Source organism: Neodiprion lecontei, chromosome 5 (genome assembly GCF_021901455.1).
Source record: "Neodiprion lecontei isolate iyNeoLeco1 chromosome 5, iyNeoLeco1.1, whole genome shotgun sequence".
Lineage (NCBI taxonomy): Eukaryota > Metazoa > Arthropoda > Insecta > Hymenoptera > Diprionidae > Neodiprion > Neodiprion lecontei.
Genome location: NC_060264.1, coordinates 2,767,977 through 2,793,141, shown reverse-complemented (window position 1 = coordinate 2,793,141; position 25,165 = coordinate 2,767,977). Strand labels below are relative to the sequence as shown.

General features: G+C 41.6%; 6 protein-coding genes and 1 long non-coding RNA gene across 20 annotated transcripts; 3 read left to right on the top strand and 4 right to left on the bottom strand.

Moving 5' to 3' along the window:
- Nucleotides 1-5: 5 nt before the first annotated feature.
- On the top strand, nucleotides 6-1,771 carry LOC107219274 (acyl carrier protein, mitochondrial). Of its 3 annotated transcripts, XM_046739549.1 has the most exons (4): nucleotides 6-233; nucleotides 427-550; nucleotides 612-721; nucleotides 1,423-1,771. In XM_046739549.1, the coding sequence occupies exons 1-4, from the start codon at nucleotides 72-74 to the stop codon at nucleotides 1,600-1,602; spliced, it is 576 nt and encodes a 191-aa protein (XP_046595505.1). In that variant the 5' UTR covers nucleotides 6-71; the 3' UTR covers nucleotides 1,603-1,771. The 3 variants fall into 3 exon arrangements, with proteins under 3 accessions (XP_046595505.1, XP_046595504.1, XP_046595503.1); XM_046739548.1 differs by lacking the exon at nucleotides 612-721 and having other exon boundaries at nucleotides 14-233; nucleotides 427-546; XM_046739547.1 differs by lacking the exon at nucleotides 427-550 and having other exon boundaries at nucleotides 21-233; nucleotides 596-721.
- A 662-nt stretch (nucleotides 1,772-2,433) lies between these two features.
- LOC107219281 (cytochrome c oxidase subunit 6A2, mitochondrial) lies at nucleotides 2,434-3,349 on the top strand. Its single transcript, XM_015657466.2, has 3 exons — nucleotides 2,434-2,594; nucleotides 2,790-2,944; nucleotides 3,129-3,349. Exons 1-3 carry the CDS (start codon nucleotides 2,504-2,506, stop codon nucleotides 3,213-3,215), a joined length of 333 nt encoding a protein of 110 aa, XP_015512952.1. The 5' UTR covers nucleotides 2,434-2,503; the 3' UTR covers nucleotides 3,216-3,349.
- Nucleotides 3,350-5,103: 1,754 nt separating this feature from the next.
- On the bottom strand, nucleotides 5,104-5,926 carry LOC107219302 (nuclear protein 1). Its single transcript, XM_015657496.2, has 2 exons — nucleotides 5,610-5,926; nucleotides 5,104-5,232 (listed from the first exon to the last, which is right to left on the bottom strand). The coding sequence occupies exon 1, from the start codon at nucleotides 5,875-5,877 to the stop codon at nucleotides 5,653-5,655; it is 225 nt and encodes a 74-aa protein (XP_015512982.1). The 5' UTR covers nucleotides 5,878-5,926; the 3' UTR covers nucleotides 5,104-5,232; nucleotides 5,610-5,652.
- LOC107219301 (glutathione hydrolase 1 proenzyme) lies at nucleotides 5,876-12,841 on the bottom strand. Of its 7 annotated transcripts, XM_046739537.1 has the most exons (12): nucleotides 12,136-12,841; nucleotides 11,802-12,050; nucleotides 11,365-11,588; nucleotides 10,949-11,141; nucleotides 10,673-10,873; nucleotides 10,299-10,548; nucleotides 10,022-10,215; nucleotides 9,161-9,401; nucleotides 7,992-9,072; nucleotides 7,700-7,839; nucleotides 6,762-6,839; nucleotides 5,876-6,301 (listed from the first exon to the last, which is right to left on the bottom strand). In XM_046739537.1, the coding sequence occupies exons 1-9, from the start codon at nucleotides 12,276-12,278 to the stop codon at nucleotides 8,791-8,793; spliced, it is 1,977 nt and encodes a 658-aa protein (XP_046595493.1). In that variant the 5' UTR covers nucleotides 12,279-12,841; the 3' UTR covers nucleotides 5,876-6,301; nucleotides 6,762-6,839; nucleotides 7,700-7,839; nucleotides 7,992-8,790. The 7 variants fall into 7 exon arrangements, with proteins under 7 accessions (XP_046595493.1, XP_046595492.1, XP_046595491.1 ...); XM_046739536.1 differs by having other exon boundaries at nucleotides 6,762-7,839; XM_046739535.1 differs by having other exon boundaries at nucleotides 5,876-6,839.
- On the top strand, nucleotides 7,464-19,913 carry LOC124294457. Of its 6 annotated transcripts, XR_006904323.1 has the most exons (8): nucleotides 9,353-9,485; nucleotides 10,027-10,198; nucleotides 10,301-10,575; nucleotides 10,970-11,153; nucleotides 11,224-11,938; nucleotides 18,754-19,024; nucleotides 19,207-19,755; nucleotides 19,858-19,913. It is a non-coding gene; the product is annotated as an uncharacterized LOC124294457 (long non-coding RNA). The 6 variants fall into 6 exon arrangements; XR_006904327.1 differs by lacking the exons at nucleotides 18,754-19,024; nucleotides 19,207-19,755; nucleotides 19,858-19,913 and adding exons at nucleotides 7,464-7,570; nucleotides 13,779-13,911 and having other exon boundaries at nucleotides 8,743-9,485; XR_006904326.1 differs by lacking the exons at nucleotides 18,754-19,024; nucleotides 19,207-19,755; nucleotides 19,858-19,913 and adding exons at nucleotides 8,818-8,958; nucleotides 13,779-13,911 and having other exon boundaries at nucleotides 9,040-9,485.
- LOC107219279 (G-protein coupled receptor 161-like) lies at nucleotides 13,263-17,106 on the bottom strand. The gene is made up of 6 exons (XM_015657463.2): nucleotides 16,531-17,106; nucleotides 16,231-16,427; nucleotides 15,982-16,119; nucleotides 15,589-15,904; nucleotides 14,805-15,050; nucleotides 13,263-14,736 (listed from the first exon to the last, which is right to left on the bottom strand). The coding sequence occupies exons 1-6, from the start codon at nucleotides 16,615-16,617 to the stop codon at nucleotides 14,398-14,400; spliced, it is 1,323 nt and encodes a 440-aa protein (XP_015512949.1). The 5' UTR covers nucleotides 16,618-17,106; the 3' UTR covers nucleotides 13,263-14,397.
- Nucleotides 19,914-21,100: 1,187 nt separating the features above from the next.
- LOC107219308 (cytochrome P450 6k1) lies at nucleotides 21,101-24,902 on the bottom strand. Its single transcript, XM_015657502.2, has 6 exons — nucleotides 24,799-24,902; nucleotides 23,763-24,430; nucleotides 23,428-23,658; nucleotides 23,055-23,332; nucleotides 22,766-22,955; nucleotides 21,101-22,607 (listed from the first exon to the last, which is right to left on the bottom strand). Exons 1-6 carry the CDS (start codon nucleotides 24,828-24,830, stop codon nucleotides 22,432-22,434), a joined length of 1,575 nt encoding a protein of 524 aa, XP_015512988.2. The 5' UTR covers nucleotides 24,831-24,902; the 3' UTR covers nucleotides 21,101-22,431.
- Nucleotides 24,903-25,165: the final 263 nt, after the last annotated feature.

Here is a 25,165-nt window from a genome sequence, read left to right as displayed (position 1 = left end):
GACCTCCTGAATCGTGTTAGTTGATTCGCTCGGCGAGTTTTCACAAGTTTTCCTTCCACTTGGGAACGACAATGGCGTCTCTCGGGGGTCTCGTCCGTCTTGTAACGAGAAATGCCGGGGTGTTGGGTAACGTTTCTCGCTCGGGGATCCGTCGGACCGCGGTGACATTCTCCGTTAATCACCGGGCGTCGCTCGCGGCGACGGAGGACCGCTCACGGAGTATCTTACCTCAGGTAATTCTCTTCCATTTACATTACAACACGAGCTCGACGACGACGACGACGACGGAGCACGGGGAGCCGCAATTGCCCGGTACTCGGGCCACGATTGACTAGAGATATGCCTGCCTCCGCTGCTCCGTAGTTATGTAATAACAAAGCTCGAAATCCCGAGGTATATCGCTAGATCATGTTCTAAACAACTCAGGTGAAACCTGTTCGGCCAATGCTGTGCTACTCGACCACGTCTCAGAAGCAGTCGATAAAGCAGATAGAGGAACGTGTCCTAAAAGTCGTTGCCGCCTACGACAAGATATCGGCAGATAAGGTTAATATCACGCTTCTATTCAATCTTCATTCTTTTCTCTGTTTCACAGAATCCAACAGCACCACGGGCAAACCAGGTGCGCCACTACAGCGCCAAGGCACCCATGACGCTCGAGCTTATACGCGAACGTGTCATCCTCGTTCTCAAACTCTATGACAAAATTGACCATGCCAAGGTACTCCTGCCTTAAATAGTGTCTGTAGGTCACTGTGAGATCTGAGAACTTGGAACTTTTAGGAAATGTTTACATGTTGGAGACTTGGGTTTACCTTAATCAGATTTATTTTTCCAATCTCAACTCACTTTTGCATTATCCTCCCTCTTGTCGCAGTTATTGGAACTGGTAGCATGTTTTCATCAGAATTCTCTTTGATGACTTGACAAAATAGATTTCACCTACTATTTGCTGAAAGCGACGAATCTATGTACTTTACTTGTTTGATATCGACACAATTCTGTAAAGAATACTAATTCATTTAAACCGTATTGCTTTACTTTCTTGATCAGTTTTTGAAAGTTCGTCGCTCTTTACAATTTAAGTCATGATTGTAATAGTTTAGAAAAGCTAAGATATTTCAATTCTCAGGTTTCACAGTCACCTTGTGCCTTGGGTAGTGGCTTACAGGCGGGACTAGATCGCTGGAAATTTAAAGATGAAACAGTATTGGTATTCATTTTCTCCATTGGATTTTGGGCCTTCCTATACTCAAAAATTCGCTCTCCTGTTTGTCACTCAACCCTCGACGAGGACAGTAAAAACTGGCAAACACCTTGCTTGCTTCGTGGTGTCCAAGTTTTGTAGTTATGCTCTGGAAACGGAAAATAAAATAACAGAGGTAATTTACTCTGTTTAGTAAGGATTACATTTATTTGCAGTTGGATTTGAATTCCCATTTCATAGAAGACCTTGGTTTGGATTCACTGGATCATGTGGAGGTGATAATGGCTATGGAGGATGAGTTTGGTTTTGAAATCCCCGACAGGGATGCGGAGAGATTGACAAAGCCGGCGGAAATTGTACGGTACATTGCAGACAAAGAAGATGTATATGAATAATAAGCTGCACTTTTACCTGCCTTGCATTTGGCAATTATCACCTAGTTTAGTCATTGCGCTCGTCGCGATCTACCTTCAAATGGCCGCTGCTTACACGAGCGTTGTGCTGATCCTGTATATAGAATAATGGCCGTTATATAAATAAAATAAATTGCGACTTTATAATTTAGAAAAAACACTTCATTCATTCATTCATCTAACTACTGAAATTTTAATCTCGAATGGATACGTGGATAGTAAACCTTAGACTACAGTAACATCCTACCAGCCTGATGTTGTCTCGTCTGCAAGATCTAATGTTTGGAAAATCTAATCACAACAAAAATAAACTGATTAAATATATATTCTCTGTTGAATGTAGTATATTTTTTAATCATCAGTTCGTTTGAATATACCGCCATTGAACGTTGGCTATTTGAAGAAAATCGATAGTATTCGATATACATAATTCGTCGTGCTAGGAGTCCGCAGCGACTGACTGGTGGCCGTGAGTCGAAACTTTTAAAAGGGCTGAAAGTCTGATTCAAATTTGATTGAAACGTGAAGTAAATAATTGACGTACTAGAACTTCACTTGACTGTAAAGCCGAGTTTACGAATAATAGTGTTTTCCATACGTGTTGGAGCACATCAATTATTTATTTCACGTTTCGATAAAATTTTAATCAGAGTTTCAGCCCTTTTTAAAGTTTTAGCTCACGGCCACCAGAAGAGCGCTGTGGACACCCAACCTAACGTGACGAATAATATCGATAACGGTACCAACCTATCCGCGGCGCATCATCGGAACTACCTGAAGTGCACCGCTTTTGATGATCCGAGTTTCGCATAGCACTCAAGTTCTATGGTGGAGTAACTTCGTGGTGTTCGTGGTCAACCCGTTAAGAATTGCAGAATTAAAGATGGCGGCGTCACGGGTGGTTATCGCCTCGTTGAGGAAGTATTCCACTGGACATAATTTTACGGGGGGCTCTGCCGTGACAGGACACGGACGTAAGTTTTGATTCAATTTAACAGTCTGCTTCAAATAGATTCAGAACACGTACTTTTTTTCTTGTGGCTTCGAATCACTTATTCTGGGTTTAGAGTAATGTAGTAAGCTACGGCAGCAGCAGCACCAGCAGCAGCAGTAGTTGCGAACGATTTGTTATATAACCATTTGTAATTACTGGTTGTTATTTCGTTCAGCGGAGACGGTTAAACTCTGGAAGAATATTTCATACTTCGTCGCCTTCCCCTCGATCATTGTATGCAGCATATACAACTATCTCAAGCACCAGGAGGCTCACAACCAGCCACGTCCAGAATTCGTTCCCTACGAATACCTCTGTATCCGGAACAAGGTTAGCTACAGTCACCAAACGTACATTTCTTGACATGAATTGAATGCATTAAGAGATTTTAATGGAAAACTATAAATATTTGATACATGCATTGTTTTATCAATACCTTGACAAAGTATTGGATGAATTCTCACAGCTGTGTCGACTGTCGGCATAAAGACTCATTTCCCATTTCAATTTACAGCCTTTCCCATGGGGTGACGGAAATCATAGTTTCTTCCACAATCCACACAAGAACGCCCTTCCTACAGGGTACGAGGATGAACATTGAAGCAGAGAAAATGGAATTGCTTCAATGAACATAGTTCATAATGTTTAGCTTGTGATGTACTGAACGACATACTGTATAATTATCCCTAGGTATTTTCTGAAGTGAAATATAACAAAAAACAAGTTCAACTTCGATTTCCTGCATCGTTTGGTTATTAAAATTTCCAGCATACACCATTATCGTTTTCTGTAATTCGTTACACTTCTGGAGATTTTCACCTTCACGTTATTAATCAAATTGTTTGAATAATTAGCAGGACCGTAGTATATCTGGTTAAATTTCACATTAGCATATATGAAACAAGAAATTTTAGAATCCACAGTTTCATATAGCATATTTTCCAACAAACGAATGGTTTCGCGTTTAAACTTTCTCAACATTAGTGTTTATTAAATTGCAATTGGTGCGATAAATAATTTATATACAACAATACTAGAACTAGAGTAATATACACGAGTTGAAAATCCTTAAAGTATGCTGTTTAGTATGGCTCACCTTATACAGCATGCAATTATATTACAAAATTCGCAACGATCTACCTTTGAATACAGCAACATTTCATGTTGATCTAATCAATCCTAGTACTCTCATCGTACTAGTTTGTGAATGAAGACGTTAACCACAATTTATTGTTAGTCTGTAACGTTACGTTATTTATCTTGCAACGGGCGAGGTTAAAAAAAAAAAGCAAAAACAATTTTTCCGGAATGTCAGTTGATCATCTATACACGCGTACTGGCTGCCGGTAATGTAGTACACTGTCGGTACGTTAGTTACGACCTACCGACGTTACAGATTGACCGACTGTTCCAGCGGATGTCTTTTATTCTTCTGAATTTGCCGCATTTTTATAAGAAAAACGACGGCCACGTGACATTCTTTATTCGTCATCGACAATCCCCCCTTCAAGCTAATGTCATCGTCAAGCGATAACCGGTAAACGGATCAAGGATCCAAGGTTCTGAGTTGTGCGAACAGGTGCTTTTGTGTGTGTGCCTCCATCCGACGAATGTATGTAGATATGCCTACGCGATTGGTGACCTGTATTACGTTTGCACATGTATACAGTCGTCGCGAAGGCGGAGTAGAGCGGCGGGGGATCTGCCGGTTTGTTAGAGGCCACGACGCAGTAAGCTTGTTTCTTGTTTCTTTATCCTTCCATCTGAGCGCGACCGAGGCCGAACTGCACGTGTATAGCACCCAAGAACGAGGCATCTTGTCGAGACAGTATACTTATACAGGGGCAAGCTATTACCGTGCCGAAGTTAAACGACCTTTCAGCCGGCACACCGGTGGCCTGTTGTTATTCCGACGCACAAGGCACATGCAATCTTAAAATAAAAGTATATATACGTATCCAAAACAATAATTTTAAGAATACTTTCGAGGCACTTCTAAAATGATTATAATAATAATGTAGGATGTGCGAGAGGCCAGGTATACCTGAAGGTGTGAGGTAACGGACCGATGTATGAATACAGGGTTTTGATTTCTTTACGTGAGCACGTATTTATAATTTTATTTTGACTTTTTTTATTCTAGATCATCGTTATATCCTACACTATACTTATTTTTATAATTTTTTTTTTATCTTTTCATTCGAGATTTAAACTAGAGCATTTATTACGCTTCAAGTATATATAAAAAAAAAGTTACTTTTAATCTTAACACGCTAACAATAAATGTAATCAATAATGTGTAGTGCGTAAGTGTTGTATCAAGTATATAATGTGAGAAAATGCATGTATTATTATTATTGTTATAAGATAATTAATGAAGTTGTATATTCTTGAATTTCCGAGATCGACAACATTGCCAGCAACGAATACGCAGCTAGGTTATTAAAGCGGTTGCCAAAACACCTTGTTTCTGACGGCATGTGTATAGATATTTTTTTTCCTCCTTATTCCATTGAAGCACCGTTAACTGCACGACGCGACGACGGATATGCAGCAGCTGCATCTCGCCTGGATGGCTTCACTGTTTTGAGCTGGCAACATGGTAACGCCAGGGCTGTCTGCGGGAAACAAGAATGTACCAGGTAAGAATATCGAATTCTATAAGATTCCAAAAGAATTTTCAAACTAGATGATAAGCCGGCCGCTGCATCGTTTCACGGTCGAACGAACGTTCAACGAATTCAAAATGTAAGCGCCGAGCAAGTTGGTTTCTCGAATGATCGGTACGCGCATATCCTCTGCGTACCGGTTCCGATTATATGAATATGTGTGTGGGTGTGTGCGCGCGTGTGTATGTGTGTATGTGTGCGTGCGTGCATACGTAAATGCGCATTGCGCAGTTTCCTCTGTTATTTACGTATCGCCGTAATGCGGGACGCGTTTCAAATGAAAATTCATTATAACATAAAAATTGTTTCAGGTTGAGGAAACTTACCCGTTGACGATTTCGGAGATGGAATTTCAAGATCAGAGAGCGACTAGACCTTGGTAGTCGGAGATGCAGCCTTAACCGGGACCCTCTTGTTGTGTTCGGTGTTGATCAGTTTGGTGAGAATCTTTCTGGAATGGCCGCTCGGATCGAAGTGGTTTGTATGGTCGGCTACTTCTCGTTTACTTCTCTGTTTACCGCTGTGCCCAGTAAATATATGCTTGTCGTGATCGTAGTTGAAGTGTTCGTACTTGTCGAAATGCTGCTCGGACATTGCTCGATTATAAAGTTTTATTTCGGGTTTTAGATGCGAAGTATATCGTGCGTAGTATTGATTTTGCAATTTAATGCAAACAGGAGAAAAATTTATCTTCTTGATATTTTGTTTTATTCGTTGTCGATGCGCTTTTCTATCGCCGCTTCTACCTTCACGGACGATCCGCTCGATACTGCGTCGTTCCCCCGGTTTCCTGTCTTATTATATACACCACCAACACAAACGTGTTTTTTGCCTTTCAGTCGCAACCTCGATCTCCCATTGGACCGCGTCATCGCGTCGCGCATGAACCATTGTCAACATCCACAGCTCTTCGCCCAGAAGCGGTGCTAGGCGTAAGGCGCGCCTTGGCGTATGCGATTGTGCTCGAATCCATAATACATAGGTCCAGTTTCCATGGGAAGCAACAATTATACACCAGCTGTATGCATTTTACGCAAATGTAATTAATTTATTTTGCACGTGAAATGAAAATCTAAAAATTAGGCTAGCGATGAAGAGGTACTCCACTCTGGGTGGATTAGCGGAGCCATGCTCGTCTAATATTATTGATCTAGGTCAACGGGTAGCGTTAGAATTTTTAAAAATATAAAATTTCATGAAACCTTCGAGGTCTGGATGTTATAGATTTTAACCATTTGCTCGAGTTGTGTTATTTTTTAATTTTATTGATGCTAATCAGAGCGCATATATTGCTCACGATTATGCCACAATGCGCAAATTGAATGCAGGCGGCTTATTTACCGATCGAATAGAATATCGTTTTTCATCATCGCTATATCTTTATTTGACGCAGATTAAGATACGCTAGAATGTCACTGATTTCTCGTAAATTAATTAGCCCGTCGATATCTCAGACGCATATGTATATATGTACATACACAAGTATTCGATTCCTCTCTCCAGCTTGATGATGATAGTATCATCCTGTTTTGGTTGCTGTTGTTCTTGTTCTCAGACTTGAATGTAAACATGTATACATCTAATCAACGTTGGACCCCAATTTTCTTTCAAATCTTTTAATCTCGAATGTACGATATGTTTGTTTTTCAATTGTAAGTTGCTACGGAGTCTAATTTTAGATTAGTTGCATATCTTTATAGATTTAATCCTATGCAAACAATTTCCATAGTTCCATATTATTTACTTATACTTGATACTGCGAGTATTATTCAATGATATGAAAAATGCAGTGTTGTAATCACTTATTTTTAATTATGGAAAATTACGCTTCTTATTTCTTACGTACCTTTCTTTTGAAAAAAAAAGAATTCTTGAATTTCCCATCGAACCGTTACACAGGCAATAATAATGTGTCAAAGCAGGCAGATAAAAAATAATGAGTCACGAATCGATTCGACACGTGTATAAAATTCTTGAAAATGAGCAAGGATTCTTTTGCGTCTAATTTTCAACCAGCTGTGTCAATGGTTGAACAGTTGTCTCCTTGACCATATAAATTTGAACTCATTTCATACCTCCGTATGAATAATAAAAAAAAATAATATTTGGCCGCACGTTCTTCGCGTGAGCTTAAAATAGCTTATACTACTAATGGGCAGTTCATTTTTTTCGTGAAAACGGTTACACCTGATATTTGTACAGAAGTTTCGATATCTACGACCCGTCTAGGCATATCTACGCATCGGCTATATTGACAACTATTCCACCACAGTTTCAACGAACACAGGTATAGAATATTTATATCCATGCCACCTAATCGCTAAGCGATAACGTTTCTTACTTAGGTGAACCAATTACAACCCAGAATAATCTTTGTCGTACATTCTGTACATATGTAAATATGAATCGCACATACCTTGTTACCAAACGTTCTACGACTTCTAAATTCAGCTGCAGGTTGATTATAATTGCGTATGAATAACATGCGTAGGTCGAATCAATTGATAGATTGATTGAAAGGTTGAAGATATTGGCAGAGATAGCGTGCAGACGACTCTGACATCGTTTGTGATCCAATTGTGCGAGAAATAAAGAGAGAATGATATTTTTTCAGATGACTGATATGTAAATACAGGTGGGAAAAAAAATTGTCCAAACATGTCTATGTTTGAATACATGACTCAAAACTATTCGACGTTGATACTCACCTAGTTGACAAATAGACGAGTAATATATATTTTAATGCGGCGTATAACGCATACGCTGCAGTATACATACGTCAAGTGCAGCTGCACAATATGAAGTTGATATGAGTTTGATAACTTGCGCATAATGTCGTGAGAGAAATTTGTAAAAAGAAGAAAAAGGCAAATCTTATAATTACTATCTCGATACATTTGCAAGCCATGCAGAATATTGTAATATTGTTACTTGCTGCACTCCTTGGTTGGAGCTTCCACGTGTTTGCGAAATTAAATATATCTGTTTGACGTTGCAATGTTTTTGTATACACGATACGTACATTCGAATGATACAGTATCGTTATACGTCAACACGAATATATAATATAAGGTGTAAAGTTCATAGTATCTTTTCACGACTTATTATGCACTTGATTTCGCGTGGCTACGATCGCGTACATAAATTATCCTCTGAGAGATACGAAGAACGAGATTTGCTCAAGAGTTTCTTTCGATGTATATAAAAATATCATTATATTGCAGACCGAGGTTCCGACATAACATATTCGTTCGTTATTAGAACAAACTAAAACTAAGCAGTATATTCTTTGCATTTCGTAGCAAGCGTCTGATTCTGTTGAAACGCTGCAAAATTATTCGGTCTTATTCGTGTTAAGTCTATACAGAAAAAAGGGCGAAAACAGATGTGGAAATGTAAATTGTGGTTCACCTGAGGTCTACATATATGTATTATAGTTCTGTAAATGGTATGTTTCAGAGAATCGGAATTGGAACTACGTTTCACTTTGCCTGATTTGCACCTTCGTCAATCGATACCATACACCTCGCCACCCTTGCGGTAATCGGCATTAGCGTAGACCGTGCCGTTTACACGTACAATTGCACACACGACACTTCCGCGGTCGCGGTACCTTGATGTCTCGTGTCCCATGGCATGCAGGCCGTCGACCAGAGACTTGGGAACACCGTACTCGTAGGATACCTCCATAGGAATGAGCTGGTGATGGATCCGCGCCGCGTCAACTGCCTCTTTAATCGTCTCTTTGATCCACAGGTGCCTCGCGATCACCTGCACCGTCAAGAACATCTGACTCAACGTTTACATCCCAATGACAACCTCATGCGATACCCTAGAGGAAGTTTCCCGCGTATCTGAATAAGAAGTTCGGACTCACATATGCAACCGCTGTGGTGATTTTTGTCCCGCCTGCAGCTCCCACCACCATTCGAACGTCGCCATGCGCGTCGACGATTATGCTAGGCGACATCGAAGAGAGCGGCCTTTTACCAGGCTCGATTCGGTTGTTGTGGCTAGCCGGAAGCCCGAAGTAACTTCTTCGCGACGACACACCAAAATCGTCCATGCTGCTGCTTGTCAGGATCCCGGTTCGCTCACTTACGACACCGCTACCAAAACTGGAGGAACGGCAATGACCAGATTAGGTGAACAATGCTGGGGTGTTCGGTGGAAATTCAATTGCTCTACTAAGAGTTGCATTGGTATAACTAAAGAATTCATTATGAACCTCAAGATGTGTGCATCTGGAAAAATAAACTTTGGCACACTGTGTCTTTGAAATCATCACCGTAAGAGCGAAGTCATATTAGACTTTTTTCTCCTTCGTTCGATTATCTAGTGGCGGATATTTTTACATTTCTTTTTTTTTAAACCGGCGAAAAGCACGTTTTTTCATGAATTAGTAACGATTATTCTGAGAGCAAAGGCGTATTGGACTATTAATTAGAGCAATAACTTGCCATCTATCGGAATTCCCTCTGGGAAATATCCTTTTCGTTGGTTTTATAGAAATGTAAAAATAGCCGCCACTAGATGATCGTACGAGGGAGAGAAAAGTCTAATATGACTTCGCTTTTACAGTGATGGTCTCGAAGATACAACGTGCCCAAGTTAATTTTTTCAGATGCAGAAATCTTGAAGCTCAGGAATTGATTTTTGAATTTGCTGTTTATAATGTTTTTCGTCTTCCAGAATTAATCTTGTTCCTTATAGTAATTCAGTATAATCACTTACTTACTAAAGGTTGACGCTGCTCGTCACGGACACGGCGTCACCGTCAGGGGCTAATATTGCTACGTGAGCAGTACCATGATCTCCGTTGTTACCCGGCGCGTGTTCCCCATAATGACGAGGATCGTTCGAAGTTCTGTGATCATTTATTCGTCGTCTCACCTCGTCGGCAAAATTTCTGGAGGTCAGATTATGGAGTAGCTGAAAGAGCCAAGCGCTAATATTACGAAGAGTCTGCGTCGGAACCAGGACCATTGGTAACGACTTGATCCTCATATATTTACAGTTGATAAGTCAACGTAGGTGGGGTCTGCAAGTTCGGTACGCAAAGCGTACGCGTACTTGAAAGCCTCGATGATACGGTGATGGGTCGTCAAAGTCGCCTGTGGGGTCGCCATGCTTGAGGGACTGAAATCGTATCCATCGAGGACGTTGAGAATGAAGGCGAGGATCGAACCGCTTCCGGGTGGTCCAATAGTGTAAAGCGTTTCTCCAGTAGAAAGCCTCGTCGTTATCGGTGATATCCATTTGGCCCTGATACGTAAATCCTAAGGATCAGCTGTAAGTTGATCTATAGGCTATTTGCTAGTAACAAGTCGAATTAAATTGGTTACGTGAAATTCGTAGCCTAGAATCTCACTGCATAATTGCAACAAACCTATACATCGCGAGGTCTTCTTGATCCAAAATGCTCCCCCGTCTCCTGATGTCCTCGATAAAAAGTCTACCCAGACTTCCGTTGTAAAATTCAGTAGCGTTTGTAGCCGCGATTAGTCGCATCGTTTCGCATAACTTAGTCGGGCGAATTATGGTGCCAGGGGGCTGAAAGGCACCTGTCTTTTCGTCCACGAACCATGACCTAGGATCAGTCGCTCAGGTTCAAGAAATTCCAAGTGAACAAATAATGAGAAGGTGGTTAATTGTTCATCGATACCTCAAACTGGGATCTGTGTAGATGGCCTCGCTGTTCATGCCGAGCGAGTCGTATTGGACTTTGGTCAGATTGTAGCCGGCCTCGCAGATCTTGATACTTGGCTCGAAGAGCTCGGCCCAAGGCAGTCGGCCGAAGCGTTGATGGACGGTCCAGTATCCAGCCAATTCTCCGGGAACGGGAATAGCCAGAGGACCTGGATGTTACGGTAGTGCATCATGGTATCCGGTAAAAAATCCGTAACGAATGCAAGGACATTAAAAATGAAATATTTCCAGGACGCAAGAAAAATTCAAGGATAGTTTCCAGGACAAGCAAAATTCAAGGACATTTCCAGGACCATTGGACACCACGTTCCATAATCGTCACCAAGCATTCGTCAAACAATGCGGAGTAAGCGCGTACCAACTTTGACTTACCAATCTGCGATGCAAGAGCCGGGTGACCATTGTAAGTGTCGGAATCGGCAGCACGAGGTGCGCATTCACGGGCGTCGAGGGTTGCTGCTTGTTGGCTCGACCTTTGATATATTGTCATCAGGAAACCACCACCGAACCCCATGCTCTGCATGTTTATCAAACCGTTGCAGATCATCGCTGCTATTGCTGCGTCCACTGCCGATCCGTTTCGTTTTATAATCGACCTATAGACAAAGAATTTTGACTAAAAGAATCTGAGAACTTTAGATGTATCCATATTCATGTATAAAATATACATATAAAGTATGGAATTAGATGAAACGAAAATGATATTTGATCCTTGAACATGCTACCTCATCTTTCGTCTTGAGAACAAAATTGCAAATACAAGTATAACGATGATATACTTCTAATGCATTTTTCTAACGAATGCTCACCTGCCTGTTACAGCGCATTGCTGTCCATCGACGCAAACAGCGCCACGTCGAAAAACTCTAAGCTTACTCCACGAAGGAGGCTGTTGATCCAGTGGATCAGGAGGATGGAGTGTCGCGGTCTTTGGTGTCTGGATTAGGTGAGCTAATGAAATAGTACGGGAAAACGTAACTGTTGCGATGGTCCCGATTAGAATGACGGCAATCAAGGTTGTCAAGACGATATGATGGCTCCAGCTACAGTTGATGGATCTGCAATAAAGGCCAATACAGCTGTAGTCATAATAATTCTCTTCGCATTACCTTACTTTCGGCTCTCGGAATTAGCTGTACGCACTTATCTCGGTTTTCATCGTCGGCGTTGACAATCCGAGGAAAGTTTTCTCTGCACGAATGGACTTGGGAAACTAACGGTGACCTTTGTTCGGTTCTCCTCCGAGCGAGTTGGGAACCAGTCCCTGAACTGCCCCAAGATCCCATCCGTTACTACTTCTTTGAGTAACATGTGGATGGAGAGTACGGTAGGGTTGCACCGCACGTTTCCTTCTACAACCCTCCCTTACGCAGGCTTCGACTATATACCAGCCGATCGATAAGCGGTGGAGCACGATGTTCCCTCCTCTGTCGAGGCTTGCGACTCGAGAAGTCACGATACCTCGAAATATCGATATAAATGTTCCAGAAGACTTGGATCTTTGGGAATAAAGTGAAAGGAGGACCAATTTTCACCTGAACGAGTAAATTGAACACCATAATGGGTGTGAAAATTATCAGACACTTGAGATAAATGGGGGCATTAAACACTTGGCAAAGTTCACTGCGACATCCCCAAAATGAAATACGTGGCTAGATTCCGTAATGGTGGAATTGTATCGGCTGCGTTCGTTCTGAATTAGTTTCCTCGACACCGAATGTATACGCCTGTTCTATCGCCAAGGTATCGCTCGAATTCGATGTAGCTAATTTCAAAGGCAAAGTGGTGCTTGTTCTCATCCTCGGTACTTTGCCACCATCGACGTACATTCATCTCCCCCTTTTCTCCATCCTCTTACCTCACTTTTTGCTCGTCACACTTATTTCCAGAGAAAGTTGTCGACAGGAACGTGCAGATGACGGAATATTAGCTTTTCATCCAGGGTGTTGCACGTACCGTCGGCAAAGTTGGGGGATGGAGCTATGCCAAGAATATAAGAATCGAAGTATCTCTTTCACGTTCATTGTTTTGAGGACGTTACTCTTCACCGGCGTCACGGTGGATCGAGTAAGCAATCATCATCAGCCGACAGAGGGACTCGACTCTCGAGTGGCCCTTTCGGACCCGTCAATCGTGTTCACGCGGAATTAGGTACATACATATTCTCTTCACTACAGGCAATCTAAGAGACGGTGACACTCGTTTTCTGCCAATCACACGTTATCAAATGGTTGTATTTATTCAGAATATCATCAGTATTTTTCTCTGTGCGTACATCATATATTTCGTTTTTATCAGTGGGATATATTTTTTTTTTTTTTTAATTCAACTCCAACTCTCTTTCGTTTCTCCCGGCTATAGGTAGGTAAAATTCGGTGTAGGTATAACGTTGATGAACACCTCATTAATAACATGCGTATTTCTGTTGCACCCTATTGAACTCGCTCCACTGTACGATTTATCGATTAATATAAATAGGTACATAATCTCTACATTCGCGATCAGTTATCACCGTTTCTCTAAGAGTATATAGCTGTATTATTATACATATTAGGTATGATATATGTATATATACTTACGTTGACATCTATACTCCTCATTTACAGGAATATTTACAATACCCATATCACGTTACCGCTATCATGTATGTTATACATGTAACATACATAGGTATAATGTCACTTTTGCCGCAGAGTTTTAACGTGGTTATCAAGGGCCAGCCTTTTTTTTTGTGTATCTAGAAAAATATATAATGTATATCTATATTGTGTATATCCCGGTTTTAGGGCACTCGCAGTTATAACGCGGAGAAAAGTCCCCCAGCTCTATAATATGGACAGTCGCAGTTCTCATGTGGTAAACACTTTGGCACGCAAATATAATTGATATTTAGGAGATCATCGGGAATAAAATCGTGCGGACAGTATGAGATCTGCAAATCTTTAGTGGTATTCCTGCACCCTTCGGCAATCACGGTAGGTGAAAATACAAAGCATACCTGTATGATATCTGAATTCTAAACGTAATTTCTCTCTATGATCCGTTTACCCAAGAGTATAACTGCACACTGTAGTTTTTGGCGATGCTCAACTATTCCTCTATCCCAACACAACTACGATACGGGTATGAAGGACTTTCCCCCAAGCTATTCTAAGATCGAATGCCAGTTCGGTATTGCGTTATGCGTATAGCATACGTGTATAATACTGTTCAAGTAAGATCGTCTCGTTAATTTAAAAGTATAAAAATAGTTTCGCAAATTCGGCCAGTATGTGACGTAGGTAACCGATCGACGGTGATCTTGACTGATTTAACTCGTTTTACATCAGTTACTATGTGTCGATTGTCCAGCCTGTAATAGTTATCCGGTGATCCTCTCGGTATTGATCAATTTTCCTTTGTATTTCAAGTCTCTTCAGGGCTCCGTTCGTCCGGTTGATCGCTGGGATCCGAGAGAGGTAGACCTTGGTCCTGATCCCGCAGGAGTGGAACCCCACTTTCGGTCCTCGCCATCGAATCCCCCAGCTGTCTACCCTCCCCGGATATGTTGGCTCGGATGCTTGGTATGCCCAGGGTGTTGCAGGAGGTGGCTGTCCGCAGAGCAGCAGGTCGCTGCTGTTCGTCCGAAGGAAGAAGAACCTCGCTCAGACACCGATGGGCGAGTAACATGGGAAAATGCGTCGTCGCCGTGGACATCGAGGGACGCCTGGAACCGGTTACGCTCGGTACCCGTGCCTGAATTTCCTGTAGTACATAGACGATGATGAAAGGAACAAGACATGTGCGTACAGGACAACTTGCCAAGAATCTACCTGATGCAGCTCCGACTCGGTAGCCTTCTTCCGAAAGTAGTTTCGCACCGAGTGCCTTAGGGCTCTCGATTTCAACCCGTAGAGGAGACCGTTCACCGGGGCTGAACAGGCTAGCAGGGTTGCGGCAAAGGTTTCGACTTCGGCTGGCGGCTCTGGGAGTGACTGCTGACCAGTGCAAACCTTCCAAGCGATCAGCACGCAGTAGGGCAAATACATCGTGTACAATGAGCCAAGCAACTGGACCACCTGCGAAACGCGGAAGAAAAAAAGGCTGATAGGGACCATTAGCTAACGGTTTTTTTTTATTTGCAACTTTTTGCATCCCACCTCTAGTGATAACGGTTGGTAACGTTTGCTTGTTTTGCCCACTACTGTTATTTGAACGTTACCTAACGCATTTTGAAAAGTTTATTGGCAAATCGATTGATTACCTGGAAATTGCAGAAATGCCATTTATAGTCACATATAATTTTTTCGAATATATATTTTAATGGGGAAATTGAAGCTTTAGTTTCTCAACAAAATATAGTATTTTATAGCTAATATACATTAATGTTAGCTAACGCTTGCCTGAAATGCCTACTAACGTAGAGTAACGTTTGATGACGTTTCTCTGAATGGCCTGAACCCTGTTTTAGCGTTAGCTAATACTCGAATGGTACCATAGGTAGAATTATGCGATGACGAGTTGAAGAGCCTCATCTCCCTTTTGCAAGGTTCAGAAGTTGGTGGTTCTTTTCGTCTTGCCTCACGTCTAAGTACGACAGAAAAACAACTAACTAACCGTGCATGTCGCTGGACTTCGCAATCGGGGTGGTCCTCCGGCGTTGCCCTGCATCCATGTTGCAGGCATCAGAGAGAAAGGGTTTCGTTGGTGAGTTATCGTCACCTGGGCACTGAGGGTGACCTGGTATATGGCGCTGGCAATGCGATGACGGTGATACCGGGCAATCCTGAGAACGCGAAGGTTGCAGGCTGTCACGAGGGCGGCTGGGAGGGCCAAACCAAGAGAAGTGTACGTGACGGCGTACCACGTGGCTTCCATCCCCCAGCCGACCGCTCCCAAGTCCGGAACACACCAACCGAGACCCGGATCATACCTTATAAACCATTATATGGAAAGACAATCGAATCATTGAAATTGGACGTAAATTAAGGGACTTTCTTAATGGCGGACCTGTACGGTGGCGCGAGGCCACAGAGGGGTGGAAGGCAGAGGAGAAGGATTCCGGACCAGGCGGTAACCAAGGCGAAAGCAACCCTCTTCGTAGATACCAAACCCGCGTAGTGAAGGGGAGCGGCTATCGCGCAATACCTGAAACGAAGTTCAATAATACTGAATCAGATGATCGTGTTTCAAAGCAATTAAGGAGGAAGAACATCAAAGGGGGATTAAGGGCGCGTGGATGGTCTGTACGTAATATACCTGTCACAGTTCAGACCAGTTACAGTCCACAAGGCGACGGGGTGGAGGAGAGCGAGTACGAATCCATGGAGGACACAGGGGACTCCGTTCGTCGATGATGCGATGAGAATGACGAGACAGAGGATGATCTCGACAGCACCGAGGTGGACCAGAAGCACAGTCGTCGCGGGCGTCGCGGCGCTTGCCGGGGTTCGAGTCTGCCTCAATTATACAGAATTAGCGGATTTTCAAGCATATATCGAAAAGTACAGACAATTACTTCACATTCCTTTATATCTCATATTCCTTGCAACTTTGTACCTGCCGAGTCAGGATCACGATGATGACAATGTACGCGTTCAGCATCAGGCCGATCGCCGATATTACGCCGAGCTGCCATCCGCCCATTCCGCAACTCCCAAAAATCAACCACCCTTTGCGGGATCGACCTTAACGCGCGGCACCTGTAACCATATTTATTCGACTCCTAATACGGGTGTTGGTTTTTTTCAGTAGAGTATCCCATTTCGACCTCTTCCCCGAAATCCAAGGTTCTGATTTCCTACTAATGAGCCAGACTTCGTACGTATCGATCCAGTCCGTAGGGTTCTATCAATTAGTATTCCTCTTATCGCGCATTCGGCTTCTGGGTATAATAGCTTCGGTTTATTTATAATGTAATGCAGGTTGTTTAAATTCTACCGAGACGATGTACGCATAAATATGTATCTACGCATCGATAGGTACAGGCGTATATGTATATAGCATCCTACGTGGAGTGAGTTAGCGCAATACTGACATAACTTTTAACTTCGTTACTCGAGCCTCGCTGGTTCCATTAGGCACATCGCAGGTCGAGGAGCAGCCTATCTGTGCGCAGTGTGGTTAAGGTACGAAATACACATATAACACGTGTATAACGTATGGATGCGTTACTTATTGTTCAAATATCCTGCAGCATGTAATATACCTCGTATCTATAACTACGTAAGCAACTTTTAGTCCGTTCCCTATAAAGCATACAATATGAACCCAGCTATTATCTGCCTATAACTTGCACAGACACGGAGAATATCTTCTGCCTGCATGATGCTGCCTTGAACTCGGCTGCAGGTATTTCACTTTCCTCGGCGATAAACGAGATTCCACCCCGGGTCAGGAAACCACTTCGAAACTCCTCGCGGATGATGAATTATTGGGAAAAGTGTTTTCTGCTGCTAAACCCTCGCGCAATACTGCAAATTGACTCGAATCGACTACTGGGTACCTAATGGAAGGAAATTATCGGTGTAGTAGCGGTCGATTGGAATTACTCGTTCGTTTTTCCAGCTGCGTCATATTTTAATGCAGACTTTTCGCGAAATAAGTTCGCAGAAGGTAATGGCACGTAAGAATTTGCGGCAAAAAGTGAGGATGGAAAAAGAAACTGGGTGGGCGGCGATTGAAATTTTAACATCTTAGTTACTCGTCATCGTTGACCGATGAAACCCAGTTCATACTTTTGCTCGCAAGTTCTACTTGTGTCACACCTTGTAGTATAACAAACTGGTTATCGGTTTTCCTTTTTGTATTCTAGACGCGACCGTTTACAGGAACACGATTAGCTAAGTTCTGCAAGCGTAATGTTGTTTGATGTAGTTCTCTACACGGAGAGAAAAATCTGAGAAAAATTACCCTGCTGTTACTATAATCGTGATGTAAAAGACACCTAATGCAGTTTTTACCGTGCTGCATCAGAAAAATGCGTCCTCACACTTTAAATTTTGTGCTGCCGAAATACATAGTTTCTAAGCAAGGTAGTAATTTTTTTCATAAAAACCCATAATTTTTGTAACATGCGTCAATAAAAACTGCGTTAGGTGTCTTTTACGTCACGGTTAGTAACAGCAGGGTAATTTTTCTCAGATTTTTCTCTCCGTGTAGCTCCTCCGTAACCGTCCAGACATATATTAAAAAGCAATAAAAGTTACCCCGTCATGCAATTCGGTAGTATAATACAGGTACACACCAGTATACATACTGTATACTAGATAAATGTCGATCACCGAAATGTTTTATTTTTGTCTTGTCATTCTATGTCATCTATACACCGTTGTAATCTTCAAATCTCTTAGATATACCAGATCATACATATCGCCCAAGGTATACACCGTTTACATGGCAGGGGTCTTCGAGAATATTAGGACTTCGTTGAAAAAGAAAAATAAAAACTGGTAAGATAAGAGTCTTGGTAGAATTGTGCGTTCTCCTTCTATATACGACCAGTGATTCTCTCTTATACGAAATGAAATACGCGGATCATTGTATACTCCATTTACTTTTGGGTCCCGATACGCAAGGATCTGTATTTAATTATTCCACGGCAACAAGCAATATAGAATACAACGACCGCGGAGAGTCTTATTAGTGACTTTCAGAAAAAACCAATTTCTTCTGCTCGAGTAGGCACATGTACCCGGAGGCGAATACTGCACGTGGCTCTATAAGTCTATAATAACGATACAAAAGACTTGTATGATATTATGTTCTTCTTTCTTTTTTCAGAGCTCGGTTCGCCCGGTTTCTTTGCCCCCGTAACGTCTTCCCCCCGCTGATCGTAATTTGCCAATAACGATATCACGACTCAAGGGATGTGGTGGGTAGGTAATACGAGGTACGTAAGGAGGATCCAGGGATAGCTGTGAGGTGCACACGCGGTCGACTGTGTGATATATTGATTCGCGGTACCGAATTGGACGAATCGACCCCGTCTTCTTCACCAGCCATACCAATGCCCTACTTTTATCACCGTATACATACGGATGAATGTATTTACGTATGTATAAACTCCCCCCCCCCCCCCCCCCCCCCCGACAATTCTACCTGTACAATACGTGTATTATCCCTGTCGACACAGTCCTATACTAGCTTGCTTATTTATTCACCGGCTATTGCTCCTATCATTCATTTACTTATACCCTTGTCCGATAAATAACAGTATTTAATGCGGTACCTAAGCATAGGAATCGCTGTCTGATGACAAAAACAGTGAACAGCAAAAAGATGAAAGGATTTTGCTGGCCGTTGTTCATTTTCCTGGGGTTTACCACCGAACGCGATAAATTTGGCACTGAAACCTCGATGTCTGCAGTTATACAATAAAATATTTTCGAACGTGTAAACCGTACATGTGAGTATCTTCATATCAGACATTCTAGAAAATTTGTGGTTTGGAATAATCATTTTCGTGTAATCGCAGTAGTTTCGAAAAGTACATTTTCACGATCAAATCATGCCTGCGTACTTCTGTTCACGTTACGATGGGATATTAAGCTTCGACTCTTTGGCTAATCACTTCCGTCGAGCTTTATCATCAGGATTTCGTGGCTGTGGCCTTGGATAATTGAAACCTGCACACGTAGGGGAATTGCTTTGTTAATGTGCGCCTGGGTCTATATTCGGATAACAGACGTATAAACGTATATATTTGGAACCCTGAAATATCGTGGATTAGTGAATAATTGATCTGCCGAGCTGGACGGGTCAGGGCTCGTATTCCTCTGCGTGGTATACATATCTCCCTGTCTAAAATAGCTAGTTAATGATAGCAGGTGAATTAATTAGCGAACTAAGGATACGATATTACTAATGGTAAATTACATTTTGCAGAATTGAGTGTAAAACGACGAGAAGAACCCAGATATTCTACGCAATTTGCAGTCGGGTACCCTGTGAATCCGATCACTCTGGAACTGGAATAAAAAGCACCCGAGTTTGTCTGACGCCCGATCGTCTGGCCAAGTCGCCCGGCTTCTCCCTTGCACATGCACCCTGGATAAGTTATATATCGCACTGCATTCAGAGCATCGCGATATCCCAGCAATGATCTTACGTGCACATGCGGTAATGTCGCGTGTTCAAATGTCCGTATGTGTTCGATAACATTTGGCTACCGCATTTGTTGTTGGTCAATGGGTATACCTATACGTCAACTTTCGCCTAACAGAATTTGGAGGCAATGCTCCCTGAATCCACTATATATATATTTAGGAAGGGAGAAGCTCACGTGCCTGTGATTGAGCACCGAAATTGTTGCGTGATTTATAAGGAATTTCCTTGGGTTCGACTTCCCAGGGGATGCTCATTCAAAAAGGGGCACCTGAGAATGATGATCCCGTATAGGCCGATTTCCGTAGAAACAGTTATTACTTCACATATCTTAGTAACTTCTTGAAAATTTATTACAGGTATTTTCTAACTTGGGAATTCCACGAAAAAATGATTAATAAAACAGGCGACTTCAAACATCGCTGGTCTACTTCTGGTGTACGATTATTTTCAGCGCTTTAATTATTGACCATAATTGCATACGATTCAGTTTTGAGCAATAGAGCTTGACAATTGAGAATTTCGCTACTGTCGTAGTAACAAAATTCAATGAAATACTTTGAATATGCAAAGTTCAGTCAAGCATCAGTATGATTGATATGAGAGCTCTAAATAAGTCTATAATGCCAATTCAAAGTTATATGTTATTGAATTCGGTTCGAAGATTGCCTTATAATTTCATCGCAATCTGACCGTATCAAAAATTTTATCATAATTCAGTTATTAAACGATATACCTTATATTAAGCTGATATCTCATATAACAAATCACACAGTGAAATATATAATAAATTACCTAATAAAGGTGAAGCTGATTTATTTCATAACTGCGTACGATTTATCACATGATTTGTTTTATGATTTTTTAAAAAATTTAAAATTTCATCATCCATTGAAGTGAACAGAAATAACAGTTGACAGTGAAGAGAAATAACACGTCGTAATTGATTCGAATTCGGACTTTGCCTCAAATCAAATGCGCGGAGGAAAAGCAGAATGTTGGGAACAAGAAATTAACAACCCAGTAGCGTCACGTACATAGTTTATACCAATAGTTAAAAATCCACGCTTTGTTTCTTGTCGTGCGTACGGTGGCTTCTTTGACGGTATACGAATAGAAGAACCGTGCAAGCCTGAGAATAGGTCGACTCGAGACACCCGGTATATGTCGAAGTGAGATATAAATTAATAAGAAGGCCTGGGGTCAGGCACTCGCTAACGTTTCAAGCAACCGCGGCAGTGTGCGTATGCGCTGTTGATCGACAATCCAAATAATAATGTCAGCAGAACCTTAGCGAATTCCCAAGGTACCGGATATAAATTTCTCATCATTTGGCAAATGTTGCCCGTATTATATCTAAATCAAATCTTTCTTCTCATAAATATATTCAGCATATAGACGACAGCAAACTTTCCGCATCGATTGAAGTTTGGCGAAACATTTTCAATTTTTAGTCAACTTTGGATCAAAACATTTGTTTTCTCATACAGCGCGAAGAGTCAACATGACATGATAAAAATATTGCTGCGATTCTTATTCAAATTTATCGGTTTGAATCAGATCATTAAAAATATAGTGATTCTGTCTAAAAATATCATCCGCTAAGTTTCTGGCTTTTCTGTTTCAATTCCAAGTCTATGTATATTGGAAAAGGAAGATAAAAAAAATCATGAAAATTACATCACTATAACAGTAAAATATATATAATAAGCATGCATACATACGAATCGGAACGTATAATATTATATCCTTTTCTTTGCACGTATTTTTAGCTCCTCTTTACCAAAACTATATGTAAACAGTATTTTACAATTTGAATTATTAACTTATACCGAGGTGAACACTCAACGAGACGTGGGAAATTATTATCGATAAAACTTGTAGGCGAATCGAGTTAAAGGATATGACATTTGATGTTTGGTAAAATAGGCAGAAAGATCGCCTACCCGAGAGACGGACGCCGCGTAGCCCCGTTTCACCCTCGGCCTCGTGGAGTCGGCAGGGGCGAACCACGTTATACCACCGCCACCAGTTCTCACACAGAACAAGGGTAGGAATATACGGTAGGTACACGTGCTGCCGCCGAAGACGCGCGCATCCTTGGCTTGATAACTCGGCGATAGAAGAGGGTGCCGAGTATTTGATGTGGAAATGCGGAGTAGATTTCTTGTGCCTTTACTCAATGCGTGGCTCGACTTGTTCCCACGATAATATACGTTGGATAGAACAAGATTCTGATTTGTACAATATTGATGTAGGGTCAATTCCTCAGGTTCACAGGCGTTGTCGAAACCTCTTGGGCAAACACAGCGCAGACTGCATGCATGGCGAATAGCGCGAAAAGCGGTATTCCTGTTAGTTGGACACGTTCGGAGTGTCTTTCTTTAATATCAAGTTTATGTCGTTTGACGGTGCCAAAAATATTGATTTCGGACTTACGACCGTATCGATATCCGGGTTTAAACTTATTTCGTATTCGCTTAGAATCATACCCAGGCCTATCAGCGATTGCAATTGTCCAATCCTTTGACCTTGAAAATACAAAAACGAAGAAACTGTTATACCAAATCATTATAGAGGCGAAATTAAAAACATTCTATTAATACCAGCTGCAATAAATCCTGGACGTTTATATTTCAATATCCCAGTACGATCGATCCGTAAACCTATTTAAATGATAAATACTTACCGACACAGTATCTGGGTCCTTCTCCGAAGGGCATATACGTCATGGGTACAAGGGACTTTTTGCGCTCATCACTGAACCTGTCCGGGTCGAATTTCCAAGGTTCTGGATGATATTTAGGGTTGTAATGCAATCCGAGAAGCGGAACGTAGACCGGGGTTCCCTTTTCGATAACGAGGTCGCTGCCAGGAATCTGTGAAAGCAAACTTGGAATAATTCTTTGCGATCAGGTGACATACTTAGTTTTTAAACTACGCTTACGTGTTACCGACGAATTCGACAATCCCATTACCTTATAGTCTCTCTCTGCAACTCTGTCTATGATTGGAGCTGGTGGGTACATCCGTAATGTTTCCGATATCACCTGGTTGAGGTATTTCATCTCTTGGAAAGCCTCCTGTGTAACACCGTGCTTCTTCAACTGGTACCGGACATCTTGACGAGCTCGTTTTTGTATTTCTGGGTTTTTTGCCAACTCGAAAAGAGTGAACGACATCGTCAGTGAGCTAGTTTCGTGACCAGCAACGAAGAAGATTGCCGATTGTGCTAAGAGGTGATCCCCGCTAAATTCTGTAAAAACTTACTTTGTTAATACACTAGTTGCAATGCTTTTACATAGCAATATTGTGTTTTTTTAATGTGAACTAGCTTATACGATAACTCACCAAAATCGGACACCTGCTCGGCATTTTTCAATTGTATAAGAGAATCGATGAGGTCTCCTCGATGCTTGCCCGATTCTTCTCGTGCATGTACAGAGGCCCAGAAAATATCTCTGAAAAATTGTTCAGATTCGTCCAGCATCGACGTTCTCAACATATCACACAGCTCGGAAAAGAAAAACATTACGAATAACGAGAGCGTGCGACGTAGAGTTATGTCAAATAACTTGCGACCTGTGTAAAGAAATTCATTTGGTCATTGAAGACTTTCCTTGTTATAGTAAAGTTCTTGAAAGTATAAATTAGGCATTTCTGAAACATTAACATGTCCGACTTACCCCGAGTTCGAAATTCTGGTTCAGGATGCAGAAACGAGTTTGTCTGAATTCCGAAAGCTAGCGAAGAAATTATATCAGTTGTGTATTTCGAACTTGTATCTCTCATTTTCATAGCTTTCCTCGAATGACTATCAGCAGGATGTGAATCGATGTATTTCAGCATTTCTCGAGCAGTTTCAATCATCAGAGGTACCATTTTTTTCAATTTCACAGACGTTAATGTCGGCGTTATCTTAGACCTCACGTATTTCCACTTCGGATTATTCATGGAAAATAAGTTCTGAGAACCAGGGATATCTCTTTTGGCATGTTTAGCAAAATGACGATTAGGAAATGCCTCGAAGTCTTTGATCAAGATGGTTTTTATTAGATCAGGATCTTTCACAATCAAGCACGGTCTGTGGAAAATGTGAAACCCAACAAAGGGTGTATCCTCTCCGGCCTGCTCCTGTATTTTGGCCATGATCTGAGGAGGTGACGTTTTGAAGAATACCGCATCTTTGAAATTTCCAAAAATGAAATGTGTCGGAGGCGAAGGAACTCCGCGTCTCTTCCAGTAATTCAGCTTGTATTTTGCATACGCGTAAAATATACCGACCACAATAAGAACAACGCTAAGGCTGTTGCTGAGCCAAGATAGAATTGCCGCCGTCATGACTTGATAAAGACTGAAACCACATTTAACAAATCGTGAATATGAGCAGGTCACAGGGTTGTCAATAATACAGATTATTTCTAGTAATCAAGGAGTAGGAATTACTTGCATTTTACTTATGTCATGCAAACAAAACTCATAATTCTATTTTATGACTAGTCATTCTTCACTCACACATTGATGCTGCGTAAAGAACATCAATTATTACGTAAAACATTCTAGAGCGTTCCGCTAATTGTGTATCACTATCGCTAATGATATTTCGTAAGTCTTTTTCGAAATTACACACTTCTAAGCGCAAGAGGCAACTTTTGGCAATGAAGGAGTTACTAAAATATTGTATAATAAATTAATTGTGCGTTAGAGCTAGCAAATACTTACCGTATTTCAAAAAGCTCTATCCTGCGATGCATATTTTCCACGTGAACACATCGCTTAGCAAGTTTTTTTATAAGAGCTGCATAAGCTAAACTCTAGACTCTTTAGCCTGATCTTTGCCTTGACTGCAGCAGACTTTACCCTTGCAAGAGAAGCCAGATTGGATTATTTGTTCAATCAGTGTGACGATGGTGCCTTATCCCAGACTTAAAGTTAATTAGTGGAGGTTTCTTGGAGTTGTAGATAGTTTGCACCTTATCACAATCCACACCTTATCAACACCACAAATCTTTCTATATTGCATTTGAAGCGATTTATTCACCTTTTGCCTGTCAAATAGACGAAGCGTTTTTGTATATAAGCTGCTAAT

Excerpts from the sequence above, each read along its gene's own strand:
- LOC107219302 (XM_015657496.2), bottom strand. The coding sequence starts at position 5,877 with ATGTCCGAGCAGCATTTCGACAAGTACGAACACTTCAACTACGATCAC.
- LOC107219308 (XM_015657502.2), bottom strand. The coding sequence starts at position 24,830 with ATGCATCGCAGGATAGAGCTTTTTGAAATACG. Across the intron at positions 23,333-23,427 it reads CGAGCAGGTGTCCGATTTTG|AATTTAGCGGGGATCACCTC; the intron begins GTGAGTTATCGT and ends AAGTTTTTACAG. Across the intron at positions 22,956-23,054 it reads TTGCAGAGAGAGACTATAAG|ATTCCTGGCAGCGACCTCGT; the intron begins GTAATGGGATTG and ends TTGCTTTCACAG.
- LOC107219281 (XM_015657466.2), top strand. The coding sequence starts at position 2,504 with ATGGCGGCGTCACGGGTGGTTATCGCCTCGTTGAGGAAGTATTCCACT. Across the intron at positions 2,595-2,789 it reads TGCCGTGACAGGACACGGAC|CGGAGACGGTTAAACTCTGG; the intron begins GTAAGTTTTGAT and ends TATTTCGTTCAG. Across the intron at positions 2,945-3,128 it reads ACCTCTGTATCCGGAACAAG|CCTTTCCCATGGGGTGACGG; the intron begins GTTAGCTACAGT and ends TTCAATTTACAG.
- LOC107219279 (XM_015657463.2), bottom strand. The coding sequence starts at position 16,617 with ATGGGCGGATGGCAGCTCGGCGTAATATCGGCGATCGGCCTGATGCTG. Across the intron at positions 15,051-15,588 it reads GAAGTCCAGCGACATGCACG|GTGGTCCAGTTGCTTGGCTC; the intron begins GTTAGTTAGTTG and ends CGCGTTTCGCAG. Across the intron at positions 14,737-14,804 it reads CCGAGTCGGAGCTGCATCAG|GAAATTCAGGCACGGGTACC; the intron begins GTAGATTCTTGG and ends TATGTACTACAG.
- LOC107219274 (XM_046739549.1), top strand. The coding sequence starts at position 72 with ATGGCGTCTCTCGGGGGTCTCGTCCGTCTTGTAACGAGAAATGCCGGG. Across the intron at positions 234-426 it reads CACGGAGTATCTTACCTCAG|GTGAAACCTGTTCGGCCAAT; the intron begins GTAATTCTCTTC and ends TAAACAACTCAG. Across the intron at positions 551-611 it reads GATATCGGCAGATAAGGTTA|GGGCAAACCAGGTGCGCCAC; the intron begins ATATCACGCTTC and ends CAACAGCACCAC.
- LOC107219301 (XM_046739533.1), bottom strand. The coding sequence starts at position 12,278 with ATGGGATCTTGGGGCAGTTCAGGGACTGGTTCCCAACTCGCTCGGAGG. Across the intron at positions 10,874-10,948 it reads TACACAGATCCCAGTTTGAG|GTCATGGTTCGTGGACGAAA; the intron begins GTATCGATGAAC and ends GACTGATCCTAG. Across the intron at positions 10,549-10,672 it reads GAAGACCTCGCGATGTATAG|GGCCAAATGGATATCACCGA; the intron begins GTTTGTTGCAAT and ends TTTACGTATCAG.